At 40.4% G+C, this 15,352-nt stretch overlaps 1 protein-coding gene across 1 annotated transcript; it reads right to left on the reverse strand.

Annotated features, from left to right (window-relative positions):
- Nucleotides 1-9,695: 9,695 nt before the first annotated feature.
- LOC125099020 (transcription factor IIIB 90 kDa subunit-like) lies at nucleotides 9,696-10,403 on the reverse strand. The gene is given in 2 exon segments (XM_047728367.1): nucleotides 9,696-9,971; nucleotides 9,974-10,403. Coding segments are annotated over 2 exon segments (618 nt in total). The 3' UTR covers nucleotides 9,696-9,783.
- Nucleotides 10,404-15,352: the final 4,949 nt, after the last annotated feature.

Genomic DNA, 15,352 nt, shown 5'->3' on the forward strand with positions numbered 1-15,352 from the left:
GAAAGAACAAGGAAGAAACTCTAAACCCAGCAGGAGAAGAGAAATCATAAAGATCAGAGCAGAAATCAATGAAATAGAAACCAAAAAAACAATAGAACAAATCAATGAAACTAGGAGCTGGTTCTTTGAAAGAATTAATAAGATTGATAAACCCCTGGCCAGACTTATCAAAAAGAAAAGAGAAAGGACCCAAATAAATAAAATCATGAATGAAAGAGGAGAGATCACAACTAACACCAAAGAAATACAAACAATTATAAGAACATATTATGAACAACTATATGCGAGCAAATATGACAATCTGGAAGAAATGGATGCATTCCTAGAGACATATAATCTACCACAACCGAACCAGGAAGAAATAGAAAACCTGAACAGACCCATAACCAGTAAGGAGATTGAAACAGTCATCAAAAATATCCAAACAAACAAAAGCCAGGGCCAGATGGCTTCCCAGGGGAATTCTACCAAACGTTAAAGAAGAATTAATTCCTATTCTCCTAAAACTGTTCCAAAATATAGAAATAGAAGGAAAACTTCCAAACTCATTTTATGAGGCCAGTATCACCTTGATCCCAAACCAGACAAGGATCCCATCAAAAAAGAGAACTACAGACCAATATCCTTGATGAACACAGATGCAAAAATTCTCACCAAAATACTAGCCAATAGGATCAAACAGTACATTAAAAGGATTATTCACCAAGACCAAGTGAGATTTATTCCAGGGCTGTAAGGTTGGTTCAACATCTGCAAATCAATCAATGTGATACAATACATTAATAAAAGAAAGAACAAGAACCATATGATACTCTCAATAGATGCTAAAAAAGCATTTGACAAAGTACAGCATCCTTTCCTGATCAAAACTCTTCAAAGTGTAGGAATAGAGAGCACATACCTCAATATTATCAAGGCCATCTATGAAAAACCCACTGCAAATATTCTCAATGGAGAAAAACTGAGAGCTTTTCCGCTAAGGTCAGGAACATGGTAGGGATGGCCATTATCACCACTGCTATTCAACACAGTACTAGAAGTCCTAGCCTCAGCAATCAGACAACAAAAAGAAATTAAATGCATCCAAATCAGCAAAAAAGAAGTCAAACTATCATTCTTTGCAGATAATATGATACTATATGTGGAAAATCCAAAAGACTCCACTCCAAATCTGCTAGAACTTGTACAGGAATTCAGTAAAGTGTCAGGATATAAAATCAATGCACAGAAATCAGTTGCATTTCTTTACACCAACAAGACAGAAGAAAGAGAAATTAAGGAGTCAAATCGCATTTACAATTGCACCCAAAACTTTAAGATACCTAGGAATAAACCTAACCAAAGAGGCAAAAATCTATACTCAGAAAACTTAAAAGTACTCATGAAAGAAATTGAGGAAGACACAAAGAAATGGAAAAATGTTCCATGCTCATGGATTGGAAGAACAAATATTGTGAAAATGTCTATGCTACCCAAAGCGATCTATACATTTAATGCAATCCCTATCAAAATCCCATCCATTTTTTCAAAGAAATGGAACAAATAATCCTAAAATTTATATGGAACCAGAAAAGACCTTGAATAGCCAAAGGAATACTGAAAAAGAAAGCCAAAGTTGGTGGCATCACAATTCCAGACTTCAAGCTCTATTACAAAGCTGTCGTCATCATGACGGTATGGTACTGGCACAAAATCAGGCACATAGATCAATGGAACAGAATAAAGAGTCCAGAAGTAGACCCTCAACTCTATGGTCAACTAATCCTTGACAAAGCAGGAAAGAATGTTCAATGGAAAAAAGACAGCCTCTTCAACAAATGGTGTTGGGAAAATTGGACAGCCACATGCAGAAAAATGAAATTGGACCATTTCCTTACACCACACATGAAAATAGACTCAAAATGGATGAAGACCTCAATGTGAGAAAGGAATCCATCAAAATCCTTGAGGAGAACACAGGCAGCAACCTCTTCGACCTCAGCCGCAGCAACTTCTTCCTAGAAACATCGCCAAAGGCAAGGGAAGCAAGGGTAAAAATGAACTATTGGGATTTCATCAAGATCAAAACTTTTGCACAGCAAAGGAAACAGTTAACAAAACCAAAAGACAACTAACAGAACGGGAGAAGATATTTGCAAATGACATATCAGATAAAGGGCTAGTATCCAAAATCTATAAAGAGCTTAGCCAACTCAGCACCCAAAGAACAAATAATCCAATCAAGAAATGGGCAGAGGACATGAACAGACATTTCTGCAAAGAAGACATCCAGATGGCCAACAGACACATGAAAAAATGCTCCACATCACTTGGCATTAGGGAAATACAAATCAAAACCACAACGAGATACCACCTCACACCAGTCAGAATGGCTAAAACGAACAAGTCAGGAAGTGACAGATGCTGGCGAGGATGAGGAGAAAGGAGAACCCTCCTACACTGTTGGTAGGAATGCAAGCTGGTGCAGCCACTCTGGAAAACAGCATGGAGGTTCCTCAAAAAGTTGAAAATAGAGCTACCTTACAACCCAGCAATTGCACTACTGGGTATTTACCCTAAAGATACAAACATAGTAATCTGAAGGGGCACATGCACCCGAATGTTTATAGCAGCAATGTCCACAATAGCCAAACTATGGAAAGAACCTGGATGTCCATCAACAGATGAATGGATAAAGAAGAGGTTTTTTATATATATATATATATATATATATATATATATATATATATATATATAATGGAATACCATGCAGCCATCAAAAGAAATGAAATCTTGCCATTTGTGTCGGCATGGATGGAACTAGAGGGTATTGTGCTTAGCAAAATAAGTCAATTGGAGAAAGACAACTATCGTATGATCTCCCTGATATGACGAAGTAGAGATGCAACATGGGGAGTTTGGGGGGTAGGAGAAGAATAAATGAAACAAGATGGGATCGGGAGGGAGACAAACCATAAGAGACTCTTACTGTCACAAAACAAACTGAGGGTGACTGGGGGGAGGGGGTAGAGAGAGGGTGGTTGGGATTTGGACATTGGGGAGGGTATGTGCTATGGTGAGTGCTGTGAAGTGTGTAAACCTGGCTATTCACAGACCTGTACCCCTGGGGCTAATAATACATTATATGTTTATATAAAAATTAAAAAATTAAAAAAACTACTTTGAGCAATGAATAATACATCAAGAAAAATGAAGTAATAAACCATCAGTAACATTTTGAAACTGATTTTAGGGGTGCATGCTTGGTACAGTCAGTTAAGTGGCTGACTCTAGGTTTAGGCTTAGGTCATGATCTCGGGGTCATGGGAGTGAGCCCTGTGTTGGGCTCCATGGTTGGCACAGAATCTTGGCTTGAAATGCTCTCTCCTTCCTCTGCCCCTCCTGCTTCTGTTCATGCTCTTTCTCTCTCTCTCTCTCTCAAATAAATAAACAAATCTTTAAATAAAAGAAACTGGTTTTATCTTACTTAGCAGGGGTCTTGTTTGGCCATGAAATATGAATGGGCTATTTAATATGAATGTAGATGACACATTTCTAATTAATTCTGGTGGTCATTATAATGAGTTGAACTCTAAAAAATGGGTTAATGCCTTGTAGTACTACATCTCGGTCAGCATTGATGTTGTTCATTTTTTAAATGTCCACCATCACCCAGAAATATTACAGTTACCTTCACATTGAATCAACCAAAGAAAGCCAAATTGGGAGAATTAAGTGCTGTCCTGTCTATTTACTGCCCTCCAGTAAGATTATAATTTAAAAATTCATGGAGTGAAGGCTTACAATATTGAAATGATTTTTTTTCTGTGATTCCATAATAGCCTTCAGGCCATCCACTGAGATAAGATTGCAAGTGTGAAGCTTATCACCTAGTAGAAAGGCTAAAAGGAGAAGAAAAAGATTAAAAATCCTTGGCTTTTGACTTCCATGTAACACAGTGGTTCTCAACTAGGGGTGATTCACTCCTCACAAGATGTTTGGCAAGGTGTAGAGACGTGTTTGGTTGTCACATCAGGGAGGGAAATGCTCTTGGCACCTAGTGGTTAGAGGCTAACCACAGGGCAGCTTCCCACAGAAAGAATTATCTTACTCCCAATGATAATAGTGCCGAGGTTCCAAAACTCTGATCTAGAGAGTTCTGAAAAACCCAGAGTTGACACAATACTCTTTGATAAAATTGATGGCTCAATTTTATTTCTTGAGTGCATATTATGTGCCATGTGCCAGTTGAAGACTTTTCTATATACATATGAATTTATCTTTGGAACAAGCCAATGAATTTAGGTAATTATAACTTTCATTCGATAATAATGTAGTAAAGCTGTTTGCATTAATTCCTACCGTTAGCGAGGGCTGGAGCCCGATCTCAACCCTTGGAGATCTAATTCCAGAATTTACTAAGCTGACCACTCTGGCCTGCTTCTAAGGCTTGCAATTGCAAGAGTCTCACAGAGAAAAGTGTTTGGAGGGAATTTGCAAAAGGCCTGGAGTCCTCAGAAAATGAAGTCCTCAGGAAAATGATTGGGAGGACTGAATGATAGTGTAAGAGCCTGTTTTCCCATCATAAAGGAGATGGTTTTTGATGGCCGGGGGAAAACAATAAAATAGATAGAAAGAGAGAAGTCCAGGTGAGAAGAAAGGAGACAGAAATCCTAGATGGGTTTGGGACTGAGAACAAAGTGAACCTGTACTTCACCTACTGGGTAGGGGCTTCCCATAGAGATTTGGTATGTGGGGATGAACAATGGAGGTGAGCTGAAGCTTACCTCAGGGGGTGATTGGCAGAGGATGTTGCTGAGACATCCCCACTGCTCCACTTCCTAAAGTGGACCACCTTAATCTCACAGAGGCATGGGAAAGTATACAGAATTTTCCAATTGCTCTCAAAAGGCCATAAAAGTGAGAAAGTTCTGCAGGCTAGACGATGTATCATGATAATGGCAAAGTGCTGACAGCTATGACTGTGGTGTGTGGGCACCACACCATAAAGAGGTTGGGCCAGCAGCAGTAGATGGCAACAGGGATGGATACCAACAAAGACGGCATCTTGTAAGGACTAGAGCCACCACCGTGCAATGTAAAACACCAACTTCTTGTCCCAGCCCTGGCATGTGAATTCATCAGGTTGTCTGGGAACAGGAAGCCAGCCTTGTGGATGGGGAAGGGAGTTGGAGAATCCTGATTTTGAGAGTTAACAAGTGAAAGGACTAAATATACCCTAACTGAGATGAAATATTCCTCCAACAGTGTAATGGAGACTTATGACGGAAATAGTTTGGTTAAGGAAAATAAATTCACATTTGTGAACTCCAGACTTTTATGTCTTTGACATTGAATTATGCTACATGTATCTATGCAAGACACAAATGAGGAGTGGAAATTAACATTTTCACAAGAAAGGGATGTGATATTCTGGCTCGCAGTCTGTCTCTACTGCAACCTATCCCTGAAACTATGATCTAAAAGGTAGATCTATATCTATATCTATATAGATCTATATCTAAAAGGTAGAAAATAATTCTTTGTACACATCACTTAATCTGCTCAAACTTCAGGGTTTCCCTTAGTTTATAGATAAGGTCCAGAGTTTCTGCTAAAAGTCCACAACAGGATTTCTATGTAATTCTCTCTGACCCTAACTGTAATTTCCCTCCCCATTCCCAGGCAAGATTCTCCCTTTTACCCTAATAGCTCTATTAGATTTCTTACAGCTACTTGGACAAGTTACCTCTTTGTCTTGGACCATAATGCTCCTCTAGTCTGGGGCATCTTGTCCTTTGCTTCCTGCATGTCTAATTATAAATCTCTTTCAAAAGCAATACTCATGTCGCACATGGTTTATAAAGCTTTCTCCAAATACCCCAATCATAATTCCTGGAAATGACAGCTATATATTCATTGGCATGTGGACAAGCTGGCTAAGCCCTTATCAAGGCTTCTATTTGAATTGCAAAAAGGTCTCAGTTTTTCTATCTGCAATTGCTCACATGTTGAACACTGAGCGTTCATTAACCACAACTTTTTATGGTCCCCAATTTCCTCCCTCACAGATTCATGCAATGCTCAATTTAAAAGGTTTCCTTTCTTCCAATGCATTATCTTTGAAATGCCTCTCACTCAGGAGTGGCTTTGCTTTTCCCACAACGTGCTTTCTGAATTGAAGTCAAGAAGTATGAGTTGTAACAGAAATGGTCATGGGTTTTAGTGTGAATAGACAGCTACCAGATTAGACGCTGTCTAGGAAAGTTTTCTCCACTGTGTAGAAATTACTCTACCAAACAACCCACCCCATCTGGCATAGAAAAGCATGTTTTGTATTCATTTCACGTGGACCATGTATATTTGAGATCATTAGCATGCAACTGACACTAAAAGGTTAATTAGGATAGATTGATTTTAGCAGGAGTCCTCTTCTCCAAGGAAATTGGGTCATATATTTGGCTAATTAACCCAAAAGTCAGTCAAATGTGAAATAATAACACAGGTTTGTGCAGTGAAGGATTAAGTTAACTCAGAGAGCTCTGGCCTTTGCCTTTGGCTAATGGAGGTGATCTCTAGTCCCCTGGAGTGTGCTTCCCAGGGGGAGTGTCTTTGTTTGCCTTGGGAAGAAACTGAAGACTGAAGATGTTAGCCTGAACCTCTGGAGGTGCTGGAGTCTAACGGACAGCCATGGGGGCAGTATGTGATGGGAACTCCAGACTTCCCTGGGGGGCAGCACTCAGTGCATACCATCATGCATCAATGCTGGGGAAGTAACACGTTCACGATTTCATGGGGAGAGAGCAACAGAAACCCCACAAGTGGTACTTTTCTCTCCTTCCTATGCTTTCTTCCCTTGGCTTATTTTGGCCCACACCCTTTCCCTGTCGTGAGTCATAACTATGAATATAGCAGCTTTTAGTGAGTTCTGTGAATCCTTCTAGTGAATTATTTTACCTGAGACTAGTTTGGGGCTCCCCTTCCCCCTTACCAAATTTGAAGGTGCGAGAGGAATCCTTTGTACACTGTGTTCCTTCTATTTTAACAGTTGGCTAAACTCATAAACTCAACCTGGGTGTTCATTAACAATAGCCTTAACTATTTGAAGTCTCCTTCTTCTAGGCATATTGGAATGGATATATAGTGTATGCAATAAAACCGTTGTTGTTTGAATGACTGGAATTTGAAGAGGGTCACTCTAGCATAACCTAGACATCTGACTTATAAACACACAAAAAGAAAACGTTTGACTTTGACCTAAAGCATAGAAAAGTAACTTTATTTACCTATATTTCAATAGGCATTTTCTTTGTGTATGGATTCAGTGGTTACAGCTTTGTGCCATCTTTCTTGAATAAATCAACCCCCAATTCATTATCTAATATACAGTTATGACTTCTCAGAAATGGAGCATAATCAATCTCAGCACAGGATCCTTCCGGATTTCCCCCATTACGTTTGTACTCATGTATATATGTAAGATTTCCTTGAGTAATGTATCCTCATACAGATATAACAGACCTAAAATGGTTTGGGACTGAATAGGATAAACTCTTAATATGCATACAGTTCAACTTGTAAGGGCAAGCTTTCAGACATACACATGGACACTTTAGGATCAGAGAGCATTTTAAGTGCTGTGAGCATCTGTATTTAAGTTTTATGTATGAAATGGAAAGTATTAGCTAATAAAACAAGTTAATTGTGGATGGCTAGGAGATAGGAGAGCTTCTGCAGTAACTGATGAAGATTTGGAGGTATTGACCTCCATACTTTGATACAGTACACAAACTTTAAACAGTGTGCAGTTTTTAAACTCACAATACTTGATGTCTAACTGCTTTTTAAATCTTTAATTTCTGTTCTATTTTCCTTCACTTCACTTAAATTATGGTGTGTGCCAGGAACTTCTTGTAAAGAGAAAGACTCAAGGGGCACCTGAGTGGTTCCGTCGGTTAAGCATGTTTTTGGCTCAGGTCATTATCCCAGGGTCCTGGGATCAAGTCCCACATCGGGCTCCCTGCTCAGTGGTGAGCCTGCTTCTCCCTCTGCTCGCTGCTCCCCCTGCTTGTGCTCTCTCTCTCTCTCTGACAAATAAGTAAAATCTTTAAAAAAGAGAGAGAGAGAGAGACTCAAGAGCATAAATGAGAGAATAGGAAACTTTTTGCATTATCAACAATTTCATCCTTGACACAAGGTAGTATAAATTCATGAAAGTAATTGACATTTGTGTGTTACAAAAGGTAAATCTAGAATTCTCAATGTAAAGCTGAAGAGTAAAGAATTACACCAATTTATGTTTGTTTCTAACAAGCAGTTATAGGGCAGTGGCTTGATGTACCCAAGCAACTGCGTCAGTTTTCAACCCTACCTCATCTGGGTAGCTACAGTGGTAGTAGTGTTTCAGGACACCGTAGCTGGTAGGTGAAAATTTCTTGGTTGATTAAACAAGTCTATTCCTCCAAGAAACTCCTCAATACCACCAGTGTTGGGGAAACCCTTGTGACTTCTTTTAGGCACAGGATGACTGAAGCTCATTCCTGGGGACTCAGTGCAACTCTCTGGTTTTACAAACAAGGGACTCCAGTATCCGAGAGGTTTTTCTGACTTGCTCACATACAAATAATTAATGGAAAACTCACATGTTACATCCAAGGTCTCCTGCCTCTTGATCCAAGTCTCTTATCACTATGCTCTACTATTAATTCTAGTATAGAAAATTGTTGCATTCCTAATCACTACAGTTTTCTTTTACCACTAAGCCTGTTTGCTCCTTATTTTATCACCTTCTCTAGAAGATGTGGATTTTTATTCTGCAAACTCCCTAACAATGTTTTCACATTTTTTTTTCACATCATTTTTTCTCTCAATATTTTTTAGCCATTTTTCTATGACAAGAAATATGGGGCTAAACTGTCACTTTTAACCAATGTACAGTCATCTGATATATAAGTGTTTAGAATATTTTTGAAATTAGCCATTGGTTTCTCAGTACAGGAGGATGGGAATGACTGCTAGAATGTTATTTGCTATCTGGTCCCTGGCCTAGATGATTGATCCAGGAATGGAAACATTGATGTTCTCAAATTTCCCACTTACATATCTAAGAAAGTATTTGTTTTCACTTGACTTATTACTTAGTACTCAGTGGTCCCTTTCAGTTTAACAAATATTGTTTTCCTTGAGCACCAGGGAATTTTACTATATTACTGTAATTTTTTTCATTTTAAAAATCTGAGATATAATAATTGACAAAAGATATTATATTAGCTTCAGGCATATAACATAATGATTTTATATTTTATATATTGTGAAATGATCACAATAACTCTAGCTACCATTCATCACCACACATAATCACATTTTTTTTCCCTATGGTGAGAATTTTCAGGATTTACTCTTAGCAATATTCAAATATACAATACAGTATTGTTAGCTATAGTTGCCATGGTTTAGCTTACATCCCCACGAATTAGGTATTTTATAATTGAAGTTTGTACCTTTTTACCTCCTAACTCGTTTCACCTATCCCTCACCCCCACTTCTGTCAACCACCAATCTGTTACTTGTATTTATGAGATTATTTCTGTTTTGTTTTTATTGTTCGATTCCACATATAAGTGAGATTATACAGTATTTGTCTTTCTCTGTCTGAGAGAACATTATGTATATTTTGTATGTATGTATGGTTGTTTTTTTTTTTTTTTTTGTACAGTGCGGCAAGGTGACCTTCCAGTTCCAGTGCTCCTCGGACAGCACCAACGGGACCGGGGTGCAGGGTGGGCAGATCCCCGAGCTCATCTTCTACGCCTGAGGGGCTGAGGGGCGGCGTGGCCGTGCTAGGTCGGGCACCAGGAGGAGGCCTCTCTCTGCGGCCGGCCCTATTGCCGGGGCGTTGATGCACAGCTCCCTTGCCAGGAGGAGGAAGGTCTTCCCCAGCACATACACGTTCACCTGGGGCAGGTCGCTGAGGTCGAGGAGCATGTGGGGGTGCCCTCAGTGCGGCACACCAGGTAGAGGCAGGCCGCGATCACGTGTGCCATCCTGCGGCCGCGGGTCAAGTGCTTGCTCACGGCCATCTTGAAGAAGTTGAAGGCTGTGTCCAGGCAGTGCTGGTTGAGCTGCAGCTGGCTCCCCAGGTGGTGGATCTGGCGTCTCCCGTTCTGCAGGGTCTGCGCTCTCGACTCCTTTCCCAGGTTCACGTGGAAGCCGCCGCCCAGCGTTGGGGTTTTGCCAGCACCGTCCAGCGACACGAACTGGCCCACGGCCGACGAGCCGCCGCCGCTGTTCTCCACGAACTGCACCTCCGACACGATGATGTTGTCCTCGAGCACCGAGCCGCAGCTGGTGCACACGGCATCGCCGCGCGCCGTGTCCAGCTCGATGTCGGTGCCGCCGCAGCCACGGCACACGCGGCCTGTCATGAATGCGGCGCCCGCGCGGGCCCGTCGGCTCCGGCTCCGGCCCCCGCCCCGGCCCCCGCCCCGGCCCCCGCCCCGGCCCCCGCCCCGGCCCCCGCCCCGGCCCCCGCCCCGGCCCCCGCCCGCCCGCGCGTCCTCCCGCCCGACTCTCGCGAGAGAGATATGTATAATTAACATTATACCCTCAAGGCCCATCCATGTTGTCACAAATGGCAAGATTTCCTTCTTATTGTCCTTATTATTTTTTTTTCTTATTGTCCTTATTTAAAAAATAATTTCACTATTTTCTTTCTTTTCTCTTTACAGGAGCCCTATTAATGAGAACTTAGATGCTCTTTTTTTTTTCCTTCCAGTTACTCTATTCATGCAACAGATTTCCTCTAAAATTTAGCTTCTTAAAACAGCCTTCTAATTGTGTTCATGACTTTGTATATTAGGATTTTTTTAAGGATTTATTAATTTATTTGAGAGAAAGTGGGTAGAGAGGGGCAGAGGGGAGAGGGAGAGACAGTCTTAAGCAGAATCTGTGCTACATGGGGCTGGATCTCATGACCCCAAGAACAGGACCTGAGCTGAGGCCAAGAGCTGGACACTTAACCCACTGCACCAAGCAGATGCCCCGGGGAAATTAGGGTTTTTGTAAAGACCTTAGGCAGGTCTCACTCACGGAACCGAAGCAATTACAATCAGATTTTAGCTTGGTTTGTCATTATCTGATCAGCTAGGCTGGACATTTGAAATAACTCATCCGTAAGGTGGCAACTGATGCTGGCTATCAGCAGGCGTGTCTCCAAGTGGCTGCTTCATGTGGCTTGGATGCCAGCTGATTCCCTTCTTCAGGAATTTGTTGCCTTCTCTCAGCTTCTATTGTGTGCTGAATTTATATTAAGCCTTCGGAATATGTCTTCGCTATCGTGTTTTTAAAGTTAAACATTTAAGGAAACCTAACGTAGTTGCAGAAATGTATGTAGATCTTCCAAATCAATGCATTTTGATAAGTGAAAACACCCATGTAACTGGTACCTAGGTCAATATGGAACACAAGCAATGGTGCAGAGGACCTCAGGGGAGGGGAGGGAAAACTGTATGGGAAGAAATCAGAGAGGGAGACAATCTGTGACAGACTCTGGACTCTGGGAAACAAAATGAGGGTTGCAGATAGGGAGGTGGTGGGGGTTGGGCTAACTGGGTGATGGGCATTAAGGAGGGCATGTGATGTGATGAATGTGGGGTATTGTATAAGACTGATGAATGATTGAGTACTACACCAAAAACTAATGTTGTACTATATGTTGATTAACTGAATTTAAATTAAAAAAAAAAAAAAGAAAGGAAAAAGAAAACATAAGTAGCACTGCAGAAGCCTCCAATTTCAGTATCTCCTGAGAAGCCACTCTGTACTCTCCTGACTTCACACACCATGGATTAATATTGTTTGCTTCTGAATTAATCTTAATGTAATTACTCAGTATGTACTCTGAGTCTGGCTCTTTTTGCTCGAAGTTATGTTTGTGAGAGCCAATCATGCTGCAACATTTGTGATTAATCTCTTTATTATATTATCACATGGCAGGAAATGCCATAATTTAATTTTCTATTGTTAATGTACATTTTTTTCAGTTTTTGGCTTTTATCAATAGGAACTCTAAAACTCATTTATGAATTCTAGTAGTTTATCTGTGCATTCCTTTGAGTTTTCTACCTATACAGTTTGTTCGTGAATAGTGATTTTTATAATCATTTTATGAAGCTTTCCATAAAACATATGAAAACAGAAATGTATTTACTTAGACTACTTACACCACAAATCTGGTGAGCACATTTTACATATAGATACTTTACTAAACCTTCCCTCAGAAATGTTATATCAGTGTATGTTTCTAACAGTCATGAGTAGCTGCTTTGCCATAGTTTTTCTGCTGCTATATATTTTTCCATGTTAACCTTTGCCAATCTCTTATCCAAGAATAAAACTTTAAAAAATCATATTGATTATTGGAGATTTGCATTGTAAATTTGTTATACATTTGCATTGGAATTTTTTGGTAAAGTGATTTATTATTTCCTTTGATCATTTTTCTTTTCACATAAATTATGAATTAAGATTGTACTTGATATATAAGAAATCTGGCATAGAGTGATGCAAAGAGGTAAGGATTGATACTGTGACTCTACAATTATGACATTCTTAACATGTGGCTTTCCTCTCACTTTCTGGTATAAGATGGCTATTCTACCTCCAGCAGCAAAAAGGAGAGGGGGTGAAGGCTTATACCAGCTACACTGCTCCCGGTTGAAAAGTATTTCTGGAAGCTTTGTCCAATAACCTTGGCTTCTAGCTCATTGTTCAGAACTAGGTCATGTAGTGACCCCTTGCCACTCTAGAACAGAAAATGTAGCTATAGACGGCATTCTTGCCACTTCAAACAAAAATCAGAGTTCTGTTCATAAGGGACTGTGGAAGAGTGGATTGAGAGACAGCAGCAAAATCTTGCTGTGTATGCCGGTTTGGTTCCCTAACATCGATATGCATCTTCTCATACATAGATCCTGTTTACCATCATTGCCAGGAAGTGTTCCCTGTAAACCCTTCATGGTCTGGCGACCTACAGTCTAAATGATGTGATACCAGCCTCAGACACACCCATCAAGTCCTTGCTGTGGTTACCCTGAAGGGTTTGATATTTGTTATTCAAAGGTAACCGCTGTGTGTTTCCCATTGTCCCCTTTTCTGAACTGGAATTTTAAGTGTAGTCCTGAAAGAACCATAGGATTCTTGTAGTATGCTGTATGAACTCTACCTTGAACTCTTGCCTCACATCCAGTGAGTTCTGGAGTATAAAGGGTGCCACAGAGCTGTCCCGCCTTGAGCAAAAGGGTTAGGCTTTTATACCTGTAGTGGTCAGTCTTTAGCTGCTGGCCACCACTCAGTTGCAGGGTTTTCTCCCAAACATCTCTGAGTCCTTTGGCTCTGATTGGCAAACTAATTGATGGAGGAGGTGTGGCTGTCAGCCTGTAGCAACCAACAGCACAGAAGTTGTATCTGGCAAAAGAGACTGAGGCAGGTACCAAACAGTGTCACATAGCTATTCTGACAACTTCTGGTTCTTCTTTTTAAAAAAGTGTTATTTTTTTTAATAGTGTTTTTTAAAAAAATTATTTATTTTTTTGAGAGTGAGGGAGAGCAAAAGAGAGCATGAGTTGGGGGGAGAGGAAGATGCAGACTTCTTGATGAGCAGGGAGCCCAACGCGGGATATGTCCCAGGACCCTGGGATCATGACCTGAGCCGAAGGCAGACGCTGAACTGACTGAGCCACCCAGGTGCCCCAGAAAGTCTCATCTTCTCTTTTCTTTGGCTTCTTCAGCCATGTGCGTGTTGGAGGTGGGTCGTGGAGGGGGTTGTAGCTGCTTGCTCCTTTCTTCTATCGCTTCTTCCGAGGAGGTATTAGGAGAGGCTGCCTTTCCCTGGGTTGATCAGCTTTCTAAGACCTCTTTCGTGGGTGCAATTTGGGGGACCTAGAGATGGATTTAGGGGTTCAAAAGTCACAAGCTATTGCAGCCAGGCCTGGGATTTTGTTGACAAAGTCAACTCCCAAAAAGCTTTCTATTTTGCTCCCAGTTATGTGCAAATGGCTGCAGTTAGAATGTTTCATATACATGATGTTTAAGCATGAAGATTTCCTGGCTATATTTAATGGCCTCACCACTCAGGCTATTCCTCTGGGGATATTAATGGGTATTCAAGCTCCTTGGTGATGGAATTTACTGTGCTCTTTTCTGTGCATGTGGAAATGGGAAACAGAGAAGTTAAATGCCTGACATCAGGCTACACACCTGTGTAGACAGCTTCAGTTTTACTTCTTCCGAATCCAGCATTTTGACTAAATTGCATCACATCAAAAAGTGATCAAGATATAATTATAATATTAATGGAAGCTTACTTTTGTTGAGTGCTTATAGTTATTATTCTACAGGCTTTATATAAAGTAATTTCATCCTTCCAAGAAATCGATGAGGAACTTTCTCCAAAGGTCATATGGTTAGAAGACACTGAGCAGTTTGAGACTATGTATAATATATAGTAGAAAAATATACTTCTTCTAAATAGACTCCCTCATTCCAAGTATCACTTCCTGGGTCTTTAAAATTTTTTTTTTCTATAAAAATATTTAACTTTTTTTTTCTATAAAAATACTTAACTTCCCTTTGACTTTATTCTTAATGTGTAAAAGGAAGCTGTGGGATTGAGGATATTTTTTGTCCTCCCTCTCATCAATTTCAGGCTTTCAAAACTCACTGTAATTAAACACTCCAGCCCTTCCAGCCTGGAGAATGAAGTCTCGTCTTTTTAACCTGAAATTTAACATCTTTCACAGTTGGATTTCCAACCTATCATTCCATTTTCAAAGTCTCTGTATCCAAAAAGACTTCTGTCTCTTTATTCCTGCTAGTATTACTTATCTACACTTAAATGCCCTTCTCTCTCCACCTGCCCATCTCCCTCCTCAGCAAAGCCTTTTCTCCTCTTCAGCCACCACTGTACCTTCCTCACCCTTTTTTTTTTTTTTTTTGCCTCATACTCTGTCAATTTTGCAACCTCTTCCACCATTTTATTTTCTTTTTTCAACCTCTCTCTGAATGTTGGCAGTCCTCAGGGTTCTTTGTCCTGTCCTCTTGTCTGGTGAGGTTTCTTTGGTTGATCCTACCTACTTGTTCTCAACTACTACCTCTAATCAGTGGTTCTTACCTCTGCGTCTCCAGTCCCAACATCTGTCTTGAAGAATATTGATTCTTTATTGGAGCTATTGATCTCTCCTGCAGGTACCTCAGACTAAAGGTGTTCAAAGCTGACTTACAAAAAAATGGGAGATAGAAAGCTGTTATTTTTAACACTTCAGGGCAATTCTGTTGCCTCAAAAGGAAGAAATCACAAAGAAAGATGAAGAATTTA

This window comes from Lutra lutra, chromosome 4 (genome assembly GCF_902655055.1).
Source record: "Lutra lutra chromosome 4, mLutLut1.2, whole genome shotgun sequence".
NCBI lineage: Eukaryota > Metazoa > Chordata > Mammalia > Carnivora > Mustelidae > Lutra > Lutra lutra.